The sequence below is a fragment of the Anas platyrhynchos genome, chromosome 1 (assembly GCF_047663525.1).
Source record: "Anas platyrhynchos isolate ZD024472 breed Pekin duck chromosome 1, IASCAAS_PekinDuck_T2T, whole genome shotgun sequence".
Classification (NCBI taxonomy): Eukaryota; Metazoa; Chordata; class Aves; order Anseriformes; family Anatidae; genus Anas; species Anas platyrhynchos.
Genome location: NC_092587.1, coordinates 101565847 through 101583102, shown reverse-complemented (window position 1 = coordinate 101583102; position 17256 = coordinate 101565847). Strand labels below are relative to the sequence as shown.

Sequence of the window (17256 nt, the reverse complement as noted above, 5' to 3'; positions counted from 1 at the left end):
GAACAGATTCAAAATAAAAATGTAAAAATTGTGCATTGCGTAATTATATATAGGTTCTGGGGAGAAAAAAAAAAGGTGGTTGGTATAAAATAATTACAGTATAATTCCAAATGTATATACTTTTCTTAATACATTTTACAAACACCAAGCCCTTTAAGCTTAAAGCTGAGAATAAAACAACTGTTGTTCAGCAGGGTATGCTTTTATATTGAGTATGTAAGCACCTGCTATACACCATCCTCTGATAGAACACATGGAGGAAACTAATAATATCCAGTCTGCCAAAATTCATTAGGCATGAAAAATACTGGCTTACAGTTCACATAAACAGGGGACTCCAGGTGTATTAAGAAAATGAAGCAGAAGGAGAATCTGATATAATACTTGAATTTGGATCGTGCCAAGAAGCTGCAACTGAAAGTGTAAAAACCCAGTCATACAGAGAACTCTGTTTTTATGTTATTAGAGACATTTTTAAGGAAGCAATCCCAAACAGAGAAAATCAAAGTGCACAGTTTTCAAAGTTTTGATTTTCAATTTTAGGGAAGTATTCTGAATGTATGTTAGCCTTCTTTAAATGTGTGAGAAAAATAGTGTGTATTATTCTGCTCAGATGGCAAATCTGTGACTTTTAAGAGGAGTAGCCAGTGAATTACATAGAAGCATTCCTGAGAGAAATATGCTTGTCCCCAAGACTGAGCTCCTAGTGACTCTCGGTTGTGTATGTTTATATTACACAATAGCCACTCCTTTAAAACTGAAAAGCTCTCTGCTAAACTTGCAATTACAGTTTGACCTGCTTTAAAATTAGAAATGCTTCTCCATAAAACACAACTCATATTCTACATGAAGGAGTCTGATAAGAGACATAATGGATTGCAATTCCTGCACAGAGGATTGCACTTTAAATTAGCAATTTTCCACTACTTAATAAATGCCCAAAAGAGAAAAGATAAGCCTTCTTGGTAGCAATGCAAAGCTGCCTGAGCCTTCTACTGAAAGCTCACTTGAAATTTTCAAGATAGAAATCTGTCTTGGTTGCTCAATTGCATTTCCACAAATTAAATTAACTTGCAAGTGCTGAATTTCCACTTTTCTTTTAACCAGATGGTTTTGTTATTGTATGTCAAAAATAACCCTGTTGAGCAAATATATTTTTTTGCCCACCTGTAAAAACAGAGGGGATACTGATACATGAAAATAAATCCCTGTAGAAACAGGGCATCACGTTGGTTGCAAACTTGTGTTAAGGGCAAAGGGTGAAGTTTCATACAAAAATTTAAACAGTTCTGTCAGAGGGAAATCATGTGGTTTAAAAGAACAACAATAAAAGCAATAGCTACAACAAAGACCACTTTCTTACTTTTATCTACATACTATTAATATCTAAGGTTCCTAAAACTGAGAAATAAATAGTTTTTACTCTACTAGGGCACATTTTATTTGACAGCACTTACACTCAATTATTAAGTAAATTCATTTTCCATGTGTTTATCATGACTTTTCACATGGTAACTAGGGGGAATAACCTGTTTGTAAAGACAGGAAGGTAGCATGTGAAACCACAAATACCAAAGGAATAATATTTTTGCCTTTCAAATAATTTCCTTGACATGTGAGGTTTATCATAGAAGACATGTGTCCAGTCACTGAACAAAAAAACAAAAGAAAAGTGGTTTCCAGACTAGTGACTTTATATTCTTATATCTTATTCTTGCCAGCAATCTTATCATCCTCACTGGGACTATTGGTATAATTAAATCCACTCTCAGGAGTAGGAATTTGCAGTTTTAGGACTCAAACTAGAGACAAGTATAGTTACCAGATGTTAGTGGAGCAACTACTTTATTTGATAGATATCGTATTGGAGGATCATAGGATAATTCAGGTTGGAAGCAGTATCAGGACTCCAGTCCGAACTCCTGCTCAAACAGGGTCAGCTATGGGGTGAGGTCAGGCTGCATAGGGCTTGATCCACTCAGGTTTTGAAAATTTTTAAGGACTGAGAATGAACAAACAATCTGGGCAACCTTATCCTCTCTTGACTGTCCACCCAGTGAAGAAATTTCTTCTTGTATCCAGTATCAATCTCCCTTGTTTCAACTTGCATCACTTGCCTCTTTTCCTCCCAACACAGCCTGGCTCTGTTTTACTGACAACCTCCCTGTAGGTACTGGGAGCTGCTGTTACGTCCAACACTGAAGCCACCTCTCCTCCAAGCTAAGCAAGAGCTGTTCTCTCAGCCTTTCCTCAAAGGATGTATGTACATATGAGACCACAACATACTGTACATAATGCCTACATCTTTAAATAACACATTTATTATTTTTTCTCACAAAAGTGAATGCAAATGCTGATCTAGTGTTTCTCTATAATTTATCAGTACTCCAGTATTAAGAAGCAAATATTAGAGTTGCCTCTGTTTCATAGTCTGACATTGGACAAGCTACAATATTCAAGTATCTCAGTCCCAAAAGCAGTAGTAGTAATTATCTATCTTAAAAAGAGTAAAGAGACAGAAATTGTCATTCATTTATACTAATAAAGTACTTTTGAGATCTAGGGATTCAAGGTGGTACTTAATTACTAAACAGCGTCTTGTTCTGCATATTAAAAACTCATAAAGTATGACTATTATTATTTATGAATACTTTCTGGATTCTTAGAATACATCTTGTAGTTCAGTTGACGCAAGCTAAATACCTTCAATTTAAGCCCAGTGTATTTCATTTTTTATTATTAGAATAAAAAATTATAAGTCTTCAAGGACTGCTTGACACCCTTATAGCATATAGAAATTAATATAAAGGTAGTGAGACTGTATAATTCTACACCAGAGAAATCAAGCGATCCCAATATTCAGGCCAATAATTATAACACAAGATCAAGGTAATAGGCAGTCTTTAGCTTCTGTATAAATGTTTAAGTATATGATTAATCTGTGAAATGACAGTCACAATGAAATTTAGATTGCTTTCAATTAATTTTGTGATACATTAACCGTAGTTCAAGAAAAAAAAAATCAGAGGTTGAATATGCCTGTAGAAACAAACTGGTAGGAGATGGGATGTGATTATCAGCCTACACGCTGGAAGGGACAGCCTGGGGAGCTGGCATTAATGATGCAGTTGGCCAAGTATAGACTAGAAAGTATGAGAGGAGAAACTCCAGAGCTAGCAACAGAGATAGTACGCAGATAGCTATATTATTTGTAATAAAACATTGCCATTTTCCAGAATGGCTGAAACTTTTTTGAACTCTCAGATGTTTATAATCTCTACATGAAGAAAATGGCTAAGTACAGAAGATTTGGGTACTGGAGTTACATGCAGAGGAAGTGTTAGTTGGAATAGGTTTAACAAACTGGTCAAGCTCCAAGTGGTCACTCCTTAAAAAAAAATAAATAATTTTTTTTTTTTTTAAGAAGGTCTGATGATCTTTTCCAATTCTTTTCCTAGTTTCAACCAGCACAAAAGCTGCCTACCTCTTCTGCTCATGAAAATGTTTCACTGCTAAACTCTGAAATCTAATTAACAACTTTTTACTTTCCAAAAAAGGATTTAAATTCCGGAGGCATTAATATCTGAACAAGGACCACTGAATGCCTTCCTGTAACACACCTAACAGAAAGTGATGTTGCTGTTCTACAAAAGCTATTATTAAGGGAATTAGTTTAAGTCAATGTTTCATTTCCTTTCCAGTGATTTGTTCGCTATTAGTTCTTATCAAATCAATCTGAAGCACCCAATATCCTTCATAAGCAACATTTTTCTGCAGTCATCTGTGAGAAGTATTACTTTCTACACAGTCAAAAGCAAAGGCCAAAATCTCTTGTTCTGAGAAATAATAATAAATAAATAAATAAATAAATATATATATATATAAATGCTTCCATTCAGCTGTCTCCTGACTACAACCTGTGAAAAACATGGGAAAATATTACCAGATACATTACAAAAGAAACAGGGTATATCCTTTTTCATCCTCACTGGCCTTTGCATTTTCAACTGTCATTTCTTGAGGTCTGTCTACATATACAAATAGTTTACATTTTCCATATTTCGTGCTAAAATTCACATTCTTAAAAGACCAGACTGGGACACCTTTACTCACCATGAATGCTTACACAGTATATAGCTCCAGGGCATGAAGTGTGATATAGTGCAGTACAAACTTCTGAGGAAAGGTCTAACAGTCTGGCTCCAAGCATGCCACAACCACATATAGTTCAGGGAAAATGTTTACATGTGCTTTTTTGATGTTTCAAATCAAAAGTGAGGACTTGTAATTCCAAACCCTGGCAAGGGAGTGATCATGGTTAATTACATTTATGATGACTAGAAAAATTCTGTTTTGGGTTGTTGATGATATATCAGATAAACACTTCTTAAGTTTATAAGAGCAAGTGACTACTGTAACTTCAAATGAGCAAAGATGAGAAGATGGAAATCAAAATAGACTGGAGAGGAGAAGAAGATGGATTATATTCTATAACAGTGTTATAAGAAAGAGAATTAAATTAAAATAGAAAACTGTTGATTGAGCATTAGGATAAACTATTCTGATACTTGGGATCACCGCAAGTAGTAGTAGAAATCTAGAAACCCAAAACAATGTTTCAGTTTCATGCACTAAACACTTAAAAATGGAAAAAAATTCAGTATTGATTAACTGCTGTGTTCCTCAACATATTGCACAACAGACTTTTATTTGTTTCATTCTTTTTATTTGTTTATAGTTGACACACATTCTCTCCTCTGTTAGGTGTCAGAACAACAAACACTTGCCACGTGCTGGGCAGCAACTTTGAAACAGGCTGAGTATAATCTGCTTGTCATGAATGTGCCACCATCAGGGTGCTGGGGGACTGCCAGCTGCACTTCTCACCACGCTTACCTGCTGCACTCTGAGGCAGTGGTCGTGAGGCAGCTGCAGTCTGGAAACTGGGCAGCCAGTTTACTCTGATCAGGCAAGCAGAATATATTCTCAGATTCAGCAGGGGACATGGGCTTCTACCTGCTGGCTTGGTACTCAGAGTAAAAGGGCAGGTGACTCAGGAGATCTAATGTGCATCAAGGGAAAGTGGTCTCACAAAGAAAAAGACAAGTACTGTTCCTTCCTGCTGACAGTACAAATGCAGCCTTGAAAATGTAATTACACTTTGAGTTAGCACACATACTGGGGAGAGACAGACATGAGGATGTCCATGTAGATTTCTGGTCATTTTGAGATTTAATTTGGGCTGAGAGGTGATTTTTTTTTTTCTTCTAAATTCTAATTGATAGGGTTGGGTAGTGAAAACTGGTGCTCTCTCAGCTGTGTCTCAGTTGTGAAATTATATCAGTGTTTGCTTGAGAGCAAATCTTCCCTAAAAAACATTTAGAGTCAAGATGAAGAGGGCTACACAAGTGGGTATACATGTGTGTTGGGAAGAAACCTACTGCAAAAATCTCTGGGAACAGAACAGTCTGCACAAGGTACTCACACAAGATTTTTTGATTTGCAACTGATTTTGCTGATACTAGCTGCAAAATCAGAAAGCTTGCAATCTCACCTTTTTCAGGAGTTAATGAAGATTTTTACGATAAAATAAAAAATTTGGAAAGAGACTTTGCAGTGTAGTTTTAAAAGGCAGCACTTCTCAGGTTAATACATGTAATAATCTCAGTTTATAATGTTCATAAATCCTGTAGTCAATGCCTTGGGGTGACAATGGAAATCTAAAATATGGGGGGTGGAAGACAGAGAGGGAGCGATTTAAGTCCTTCCAGAAGTTCCTCTCCTACCCTCCTCTGTTCCATCCTTGCTCTTGGTCCTCCTAAACCATCTTATAAACTAAATACAATTTAGTGAGCACACTTAGGAGAGGCTTAATTCCATCTATTTAAAAACCAGAGCAATGCAGTGAACCGTGGAGTTCTGTTTCCCAGGCTTTTCTTTTTTGGAGAATGCTTGTCTTGCCCTCTGTTTAAAAAGCACTGAGGTAATTTTAGGCGCTGCTGCAATCTAAGCAGTCATAGCCACAAATATTTATACTAAAGCCTTTTAAAAGAGTGAAAAAGGATAGATAATTTTTAAGTAAGCTGTGCAGAAGTACAAAAAGAATATGACAGCTGGATACTATTTGAAGAATTCTCAGGAGCACCCTACTGCATTTTTAACTTACAATAAAAGATAGTAGAGCTAAAAAGGAAATGGAATGTAATTTTTTCCCCAGCTGTTTATGATAGCAGTTTTCTTCTTCGAAAGAGGTATTTAAAATCCATAGCAACCTTCTTCTAATAAGTAAAAGCTATTTGTGAGAAGTGGCCAAAGCCCCATGATCAATGGATACCAAACACACACTAAAAACGAAAGGACAAAAAACCTCCACAGCGAAGTAACTTTTGATCATTATAAATTATTATTATTATTTTACATGCAATACTCACTAAGGAATACTGCCAACTGAAACAGATACTATTTCAAAAGGAATCTAGACTTCTCTTTCTTGTTATAAAGGAGATACTTCCTCACATACAGACAACCCAGGTCTACAAATAGCCCAGTAATACCTGATCTTACTTTATTGATAGTGTTATCTACAAGGTAACTAGGACACATTAACAGATGTTAATTACAGGTAGCAAAAATTGCAACATTTAAGAACTCTACATCAGATTAAAATAGTCGTCAGGCACCAGGAATTTTTAGTGTGAGCCAGGTGGAAAGCTGCCTAAAGAAATAAACACAATCTTCAGAAACAAACAAACAAAAAATAAAAACAACACAGACTGTTTTTCATACAGTGAGGCAGTGGTTCACCTTTACAAAAAGACTAATACTATCAAAATTACTGGTAGTCTGAAATGAAGTGTTATGGCAGCTGTGATAATCTAGGGATATTAGCAAACAAGTTTTGAGGTTCTGTTTTTATTTAGGTTAGTAAAACACTTTAAGGAAAAAAGTCTGACAAGATCTGAGCACACAGTAACTCGAGAGAAAAGTAAGGAATAGGTTTCAGAAAGACTGGATTGCAGCAGAACTCTTGGGTGACTTGAAATTTCCTCTTTCCTAAAACCCAGGTATCAATGTGCTACCTTAACTGTACCAAAGAAGAGAGCAGCTGTTTCATTTGAGGAAAAGCAAGTCGTAGGTGGACTATCCTATATGACACTGAAAGATGCAAAGAGAACAAAATCCCCCTCAGGGTTGTGTTTAGAGTGCATTGGGTATTTATGAGAACACAGCAAAGAAACCTGATGTCCATCAAGACAGTTTGTTTCCTAACCCTCTCATTCTATTCCATAATCAAATGAAAATAAAATTAACTTCAAACTTCAGGAATTAATGTGCATTCATTAGGACAAGAAGAACATGCAGATTCCTCCCACTAAGAATAATAAGAGCATACTTCATGTTTAGCAGTTTAAGCTGTTTTTTTCTTGCACTGGAAGCTCATGATACTGAGCCTACTAGGTGACACAATTTGCTTGTAAAGACTGCAAGATACTTTATTGCTCATATTTATTCTGTAGTGTTATTCAGCACCTAACAATAACCTATTTTAGTGTTCAAACAAAACATAATTCATAGACACAAACAGTGCCTAAAACAGCTTAGCGAAATAATGTTTGAACACTGCTGTTATAAGTCAGCATTTTTTGTCAAGAACTAATTCACAGAGATGACTGATTTTAATGATGCATGTAATGTAACATAAGTAAGGGAGTGTACTATAATCACTGTATAGTCCTAATGGAAATTACTTACAGGTTAGAAACAAGGCCAGAAAAAGGGTGTTACTTTTTTACAGATGTTTAGCGTAACTTAATAAGGCCTATATTTATTTCAGAATGAGCATACAGCAGAAATACTGCTTAATGAGTAGCCCATGTAAGTTGTTATTCCTTGCACTCTATTTAATTTTACATATAAATCCCCAAACACAACATTTTGCAGTAATATTCTTCTTTGTCTATTTTAATGGCAAAACTGTTGAAATGTTATCTTTACAACAGCAGTCACACACACATGCCTGATACAGAGACAATTGATTTTTCCTTAGCCATGGGGTTTAGGAAATTGCAGGCACTAGAAAAGAATCTGTGCTACTTTTTAATTGAGTGCTGATTTATTCTACACGCATCTACTTTCTTAAATTCTCTGCACTGAGTGATTAAAAGGTGTAATTTTTAAGAATTTTACAGTAAATTAATCTCTTCCTGCAGGAGAAAGCCTCTAGCTTCAACATATCTCTACAGTAATGTTTCTCCAAATTATTTGGACTCCTTATGCTCTACTTGCTAAGAAACATCTGTCTCAACTTCTTGTTATTAAGTGCTAAATTACAGTAACAGTTCTCTAAAGTTTTTAAGCATTTTTTCCACGTAAGCAATTGTAGTCATTGTTATGAGATACTATGTAAAACAAACAAAAAACCAAAAAAACCTCCAGTTAAAAACTTAAAAAACATAGAAGCAGTTGTTTATTAAAATATGTCACATGGATTTAAAGCAACTATAAACCTTTTTCTTTTTAATTTTTGAAATATTTACTGTTTCCTTCTTTCCCTGCATTTCAGAAATGCTTCAGGAATCTTAGTGTTCATCACTCGCATCAGTAGAACAAGCACCTTCAGGGCACTAACCTCTTCTTCAGATAGTTTCCTCATTTCCCTCTGATTAACTTCTAAGATTTATATTCTCTAACCAGAAATAGGTGGCAGTCAAACTCCTCAGATCATTGATAGAAATCTGAAGTACTGTCATAGTTTACAGCAGTCATTAATGGGGAAAGGGCTGTGCCTTTAAGCTATACAAATCACAAGAGATAGCTCCCCTCACTTATCCTGCCAAAAGTTTATTAATTAAAAAAAAAAAAAAAAAAAACACACTGAATTTCATCAATCACTATTATTCCTTTCTCCTTCATGGAAATGTAAGACACAATATTGCTTAAAATCAATACTTTCAAAAGGGAGAAATACTGACCACATAGACAAGTTTAAATTTTAAGATTTAAATCCAAATCCCTGTTTTAAAATTAAATCATTTAATGATCCAGTGAGGCCTTCACTGCAACACATAGTAGCCAACATATACCCCAATGGCATTTTTTTTTAAATCCCATAAAAATTCATATCGTGTCTTTGTTATTTTAACGTTTGTATCTCAGATACCTATAAAGCAATTATATTTACAGCCAACTTATAATGTGTACCAGCAACATGACACAGTGGAAACATTTACATGGTATCTGACAGATAAAAGAGCAAATCCCATTCCTTTTCATTCAGGGTGGTTTTCCTAGCCCTACCCAGAAGCCTAATCAAATAGATGTCTTCTATGGCGTGCCTTGAAGCTACTTTGCACAAAGAGGGAGGTAGAAGGCAGAGGAAATTCCAGACCTGATGCATGTGCCACCTTTTCTGATTAGAATTCCTTGTCAGTTGACCAGTCCAGCAAAATCCCAGCCAGAAGTCATTTATGGAAAGTTCTTGTCACTGTAGGGTGGATACCCCATAGGCAATTTCTGTTATTCCTAACAGTAATGACATCATAAACCAGAACAGCCTTGATATCAAAGAGTACCACTGCAAAATATGAATTTGCCAGAGCTATTTCTGCAGGAATTCTTCCTTCTTCCTGCCAAACCAGTAACATTGAATATGCTTAGTGCCTTTGAATGCCAACATTTACAATGCAGTGTTCAGTTACTGCTGCAGCATGCTTAGGTATGTATTAGACGGGGCACTACAACTAATACTACAAGCTCCTACACAGTCACTTTTTGATGAAAAGGACCTAAAAAGAACACAAAGTTTGACGATTGCTGTTTACTACCAACCTGCTGGTGACCAACCCATAGTCAGCATCAGGGGTATTCTGTGGAGACCTGCTCACCTGATGTACTTAACCTCTTCCTCCAACTCCTGCTGAGCAACGACACTGTCATACATGTATTTGCTATAACAGTTCTTGGCCTACAGCCTAGGAAGACTTCCCCTGGAATCATAATTTGCAGTTGTTTTAGAGAGTAAATCTCATTTCAACATAAAGCATAGAAATCTTATTAAAATGGATGTTAAAAAAAAAAAAAGCTTAATTAAGTACTGCAAATGGGAGCAAAACAAATGGAACTAGGGGAAAATAAGTGAAACCTTTTGTTGCTAGATTTACTTGAAAGCATTTTTATGATTAAATGTGAAATTTGCTGGTTTCTGAAGAAAGCCTACTGCTATTTCGATTAATGGTAAAACTAATTCTGTTTTAGAACTGAGGTTCTGAGGCACATATTCATGGCAATTTTATATTTCTCAGGAATATGGGATTCAGTTAAATTGTATATAATATTACCATTTCTACAGTCCTGCTTAAAAGCATAAAACTAAGAAAAACACATAATAGACATCTCCATGAAAACATTAAAAGCATCGTGCATATATATTAAAATTATGCACGATAAATATATCCAATTTACTTAGTGCTGGAAACTAAGAGATAAATCCAGTGGGTCCAGAGATACATTTTTGGCCATCACTTCCCTTTGCTGGAGCACATCAGGTACTTATTAGAGTCTGGTAAAATAAAACGTATTGTACTCCAGGCTGCTTCCTGGCAGCTTGTATTGATTGAGGTATTTATTCAATAATTAATCATCTCCTGAATTAAACTCTAATGTGTGTATTCAGTAATGTCTACGGATGCCTTACATATGTGCTACACATTGATACAAAATGAAAACAACGGACTGAGGCTCTCTAATTTTAGGAGAACGCAAAAACAAAACAAAACAAAACAAACAAACAAACAAAACCCACAAAAACACTAGAATTAAGTTTTATTAAGTATTTAGTTTTTAAGGAAGAAAATAAGATAACCTGACAAACAACTTGAAAGATGGAAATACTTTTAAGCTACAATACTAAAAGACTAAAATGAGGGGTTCGAACTTCTATGTCAATACAGAACTCCAAATTTGGTTTAGTAATTTTAGTGAAACTGAATAAAAATACAACATCTGTACCTCATATATTGAGAGGAAACACTTACAATCCCCAAAGTTTGGAGTCTGTATGCAGGGAAATACTGATCCCAGTAATCAGAACCCGTGATGCTGTTGGCTTGAGGAAGTACATGTAAAACACTGAAATGGAATTGGTATCTCCTCCCCTCTTCTGTATTTTCTACCATCAGCATCCCATTATATGTAGTTGAATCATCTGAGCTGATAGTTACTAGTTCACAGATACAGAGACAGCTCGTTCCCAGAAGCATTACTAGCTTAGAAGATGCCACACAGAGTTTTATGGAGCACTGCAGGGCATGTCTTACCTACTGCTAGATGTCTGCTAGACCAAAGCAGTGTCAGTGCTGAGCTGAAGGCTAGCAGTACAGCTAGATCCAAGATAGCTCTCTGTTGAGACACCAGGTTAGCTATTCACCACCTCTCATCGTCACATCCCTGCCACCTAAGTATCTCCATTAGCCACTGTGCTACAATCTCCACTTCTTAATACCCTAGATAACCCTGCAGGCTACAGAACTTACACAACTCAATCAGGCCTGGAAAATGATGAGTGCAGGAAGAGGATCTATCATCATAGCAGTGCCACAAAGCCAAAAGACTGAGAAGCATCCTGAAGAGCATCGCTTACAGCACTTTCTGCTCTATGTCACATTTCATGCAGGGTAGCACTTTAACAGCATAGACACTTGTCAGACTATGACCACCCCTTCCTAAACAGACATGTCCTCTGGAGTTGTTACCATTAACAATTCCCATATTGTTTCTTTGGAGGGCTGTCTGGCATGAAAACACCACTGCCTATCCCAGAGATACCGAGGGAACAAACAAACCAACCTTTATTTGTCTTTTGTTGAATTTAAAAAGGACGGATACACAGCTGCAGATTCAAATTCTGAGGCCATGGTTTGTAACATTGCCCAAATATGCATAAGAAATAACTCTATCCAACATACCCCCCCCCACTTATGTGTTATTCCTTCATCAACAGAACATATGAAAACTACCAAAAGCACAGAAGAGACTTGTCATTTCCATTTCTTAAATCAGCCTGAAAAAATACTAACTCATATAAATGAAAAAATATTTTCCTTGATGAGCTGTGGGAACACGCTCATATGCCCATGAATGCTGTCAGATCATTATCATCTTAACACTGAAACAAGATCACATCTACCTCTCTAGATGTAGTGTAGCCAATAAGCTGACCCTTCAGAAGATGTGGTTTAAATAAGAGGGCAGAGGAGGGAAAGCAGGGACTGAACAAGAAGAGCAGTAGGAGAGAAAAGAAGGAGAAATAGGAGAGAAAAGAGTAGGAGAAAAAGAAGGAAAAATGTGAAAAAATACCTGCTCACTAGAAATGCATGCTTTCTAGAGGAGTCTTTTTTTTTTTTTTTCTTTTTCTTTCTTTTCTTCCATAAACCTAGGTCTCCTAGATACTTTAATAAATGGATTTTGATCATAATTTACTTCATTATAAACTACAAATTGGCCCCACACATCACAATTTCTCGCATCAATCCATTCTACAGACACATTAGCATAGAAAAATAGCTCAGGAGATAATCCATTCATGCTGGGAAACCAATTATTGTATAACTGTATCTGCAGAGCAAAGCTTTTACAGTGTAAACATCCACTGTGTAATATAAATGTTTACAAAGACATACTGTTTTGTTATCAAAATTCAAAAGATCTCACTCTAGATCTCTATCAACTATAAACTTAGGTAATTTTAGATCTGAGTAGTACCATCAACCAATATGACATTACCAGAATGTGTCTGCAGATTATTTGAATAAGACTGAGGAGGACTAGGGATACTGATAGCTTATTTCCAGAAAGGTCTCTGCTCAACCAGTCATAGAGGAAATGTTCTTAATACTGATTATTAATTGATATTCTAAAAGATTAACAGTTGTCAGTTGACATAAGACATGATCTTCAGAACAAATAGCCGTTAAAAAAGAATATATCAAAAATCAAGCTTTTTCTTTGGAATAAACTGTGCTTACTGCTCACCTGTTAATCTTTTATTCTAAAACACTGAGCATAAGAGATGATTATTTTGCAAACATAAGATATCAGTTTTGATGTATAAACATCATGATAACTTAACAAAAGAGAACATCTCAAAATTTTTTATGAGACCTCCAACAAAAATATTCCTTCCTGTATTTTCCTAATGGCTACAGATGTTAAGGATACCAAATGTTTCTAGTGGAAAAAGGAGATCAGGTTAAGGACAAGACCTTTCCTGCTACAGTAAATGTGTCAAAATAGAGTGCAGTTACCAAATAAAATACTTTTAAGCCTATACTTCCCCAGAACTTCATAATGACTAATTCCCACTAAACAGAAAAAAGGACAGGAGGACCATCAGCGTGTAGAAAAAAAAAAAAGCATCAGTATGACATCATTGCCTGTCTGCTAGCCAGGAAAGGAAGAAAGGGATTATCTGAATGGTGAACATCTGGATTGTGTATATAAAGGCAATGAAGACTCTTTATACATATTAATACACTGAGTTCCACTGAATTTTATCTTACAGAGAAACAGTAGTGCTATGACATGCTTTTATAATGAAAAAACAACTGAAATTCCAGTGGTCTGGGTTAATGCATTATAAGATATACATACAGATTTATCATTCAATGCTTTTTTACTGCATTTAATTGAAAAAAAAAATCAGCAGATAATTGAAACTAAATTTAAAGTAATGTAGTTTGCTAAAACTGGTTTTATTCGTTCTGTTAGTGTTTCAGACAAAAAGCTTGTAAATAACACAATTCTGAACACACTGAAATTCAAAATGTATTCAATTCCCCATCCTGGTAAGGTAAAGACTCTTGAGAAAAATGTTACCTCTGAAATGCTTCTGCTCCTAAAGAATACAACTTAAACTAAAATGATATTTTTGCTTTTTTTTTTTTTTTTTTTTTTTTTTTACAACACAGCATAGACATATGGTGTAAGCAGCAACTCTATGAGTTGTTTATAGACACAACTAGTCTGTGTATAACAACTCCCTAAGTTTGCCACAGAGAAAATCCGTTTCTCTTAATTCTAGGTTAGAATAATATATAAAGAAACATTCTTACCTTGCACTGTTAGAGTAGCTGATGCTTCAGCTTTTCCAACCATATTTTCTGCAACGCAAGTATATGAGCCCATGTCTCCTGCCATAACTTTCCGTATTTTCAAGGTATGATCATCACGGATTTCATATCTTTAAATATACATAGTAATATATAATGAACAAGAAAAAGGGTAGAACTTTGTATAACTTCTGTAAAGGGTAAGAAGGAATACGGTGTTTTTCCTCTGAAATATTTTTATTTATACATTTCCCTTATAAATAAAAATATTTTAAAATTATTGTAAATCAATAATTTAAAAACAAAGATTTTGAAGCAAAATATATATTTATAAATTTGAAAACCTGATTCTGATTTTATTTGAAACATGAGTCAATTTCGCTGGCACCAGTAGAATTTCACTAGTGTAATACAATTACAAGGTTATACCACAGAACTTTTTAATTATTAGAACTCTCTTAACAGGTAAATTTAATAATAGTAATCATTCTCTCCATACTTTTTCCATCTGAATGAAAGATTTTATTTTATTTTTTAATATGGTTGAAAAGAAAATATTGTCCTCAGGAAGATCAGAATTGCTTAAACTTCAGTATAAATCGCAACTCATTCAATAATTTTTCTAAAGAATGATGTGTGGCCTTTCACCATTTCCTGTCCTTTCATCACCTTTTTTTTCCTCTTCTTTGTATAATGCTGTCAATGTGTTTCTCTTCATGGAAGCATATTTTCGTCTTAAAAACACAATACTTTTTATTAAAGTTATAGACTAGATTAACAGACAAATGAATTTGGATGACAGGAGCCAACTGTTACTGTGTCTTCTTTCAAATCCCTCCTGCTATCCACAATAGGTTTTCAACTGATGTATGTATGGGCATTTCAAGTAAATAAATGTATTATCTATCACAGAATTGTATTTCCTTTTAATAAGGTGTTTTACTTATTGGCCTGAATTAGAGCAAGGACAGAAAAAAAGTAAATTAGAGATTTAATAAGAAAACCATATATAACCAAGACAGCTTGGTACACTAACAGACTACATTTTACATCAATTGCAATTCCAGTATACACTTCTGGATGTTGTAAGCTAATTTATTAACTGTTATACATTCCCTCAAAGTTTTAATAATTACAGAAGGTTTTCAGGTGAAGTCTTAATCTATTTCAGATATTATTGACTGAACTGAGGTGTGTTTTTTTTTTTCATGTTGTCACAACAAAAGGCTTAGAACAAGCAATTCTTAAGTTTTAATATAACTGATAACTTCAAATCGAGCTCAATGTCTTATGAAGCCTTTTCTATTCAAGAAAAAGAAATGTTAGCAGTCAAATGTTGAATGGCAACATCATATACCAAACTAAATGTCATCAGAAAGTTAACTCCATATACTGTACCTTGCTTTTGGTAATTCCCCATCATCTTTCCTCCATCTTACTGTAGGGACAGGGTCACCTCTTGCCTCACATTTAAACTCAGCACTATCATCCACAGTTACAGCCAAATTACTTGGTCTCTTCACAAAAGATGGTCTTTCTAAAGGAAAAAAAATAATAATAAAAAAAGGATTAAAGGATTAGTTCAGCAGTTTTGTGCCCGAATTGTGATTTTCCCTCAGTTCCAGCTGTTAGAGAACAGGAAGAGTGGGATGAATCCAATGGAGCTGATTTTGCCACTGCTCCTCTAGCTCTTTGCCCCAGGACAAAAGCTCAGACAATAAGCAGAAGATCTGTAGTGTGTAAATACCTAGCATTATTCATCTCAGTACAGCAGTTTTAATGGTAGTTCAGGACCCAAGCTTAATTCTTATATATCATCACATCACAGAAACATAGAATGGTTTGGATTGGAAGGGACCTTAAAGACAATCTAGTTCACACCCCGCTGCCACAGACAGGGACACCTCGCAGTACACCAGGTTGCTCAAAGCCCCATCCAATCTGGCCTTGAACACTTCCAGGGATGGGGCATCCACAGCTTCTCTGGGCAACCTGTGTCAGTGCCTCACCACCCTTTGAGTGAAGAATTTCTTCCTAACCTCTAATCTAAATCTCTTTTAGTTTAAAACCATTCCCCCTTGTCCTGTCGTTGTGTGCCTGAGCAAAAAGCTGCTTTCCATCTTTTTTAATAAGCCCCCTTTAGCTACTGAAAAGGTGCATTAAGGTTACCCAGGGGCCTTTTCTTCTTCAGGCTTAGGTACATCAAATATACCTAAAGAAAATCACATCTTAATGAATACGCAAGCTGAATATGCATTAAAAAGAACCTTAAAAAGAAGCAGACCTGCTGCAAGGCCTCAGACAAATGACTACTCCTCTGCTGCACTGCTTCAAAAAGACAGAAGGCACAAACTAAATACTATCTTACCAGAGGCTGTGACTCAATGGTGCATATAAATTCAATGTAATGCCCAGCACACTAGCTCTATGAGGTTGCTTGCATGTCAGCAGCAGCTAGCACATGATGGTCATTTCCAGTGCTACATTAGAAAATTTTCTTTCATGAAAATAAAACACACAAAATAAAGTAAGCCAAAAATACCTACAAGGTCTTCTCTCTAATTATTGCTAATAAACACTGTTGTTATCCCTGATTCACATGGTAGGACATAGATGACCCCCGTCCTGGCTCACCAGAGTCAGAAACACACATTTTGCACAATTCTCTCAGACTTTCTGAAATGAGACCTCAGCACAGGCTGCGCTATTGTGGCAACCCAACTAGAAGCTAGAAATTTAAAGAAAGGAATCCATACACTTTTCTACCTGCAACAGGGTCCAAAGTTTATGGTGCTGTACTGTCCATAGAGTTTTATACCAGAGTGGTGCAGTGAGTTTTTCACATGCACGAAGAAGAAAAGTATTTTAAGAATTACTGGGATACTCCAAGAAGAATTACTCATCCTGAGAGGCAGCATCAAATGACAAAAAAGATGTTCAAAAAAGAACATGAGAACACTTTGCAGGTTCCTTTGCCTAAGGCAGATGACCTTTTTGCCTATAAAGCTGTGAAAGCTCTGAGAGAAATGAGAAGACAGTTGCATGTTTTGACTTGTATGTATTAAAGATATACATATCATCTCCCTGGAACTGGATGAGTCTGAAGCCACTGGCACCATCAGGAACTGTGAATACCCCAAAATATGCCACA

General features: G+C 35.6%; 1 protein-coding gene across 3 annotated transcripts in view; it reads right to left on the bottom strand.

The window, feature by feature from the left end:
* The window catches only part of ROBO1 (roundabout guidance receptor 1), a 737177-nt gene that overhangs the window by 69178 nt on the left and 650743 nt on the right, over nt 1–17256 (bottom strand). For all 3 annotated transcript variants that reach the window (XM_038185492.2, XM_038185509.2, XM_038185519.2), the window contains 2 exons: nt 15504–15642; nt 14109–14236 (listed from right to left, as the gene is read on the bottom strand). In XM_038185492.2, coding sequence (XP_038041420.1) covers nt 14109–14236; nt 15504–15642 — 267 coding nt within the window. The remainder of the gene's footprint in view (nt 1–14108; nt 14237–15503; nt 15643–17256) is intronic.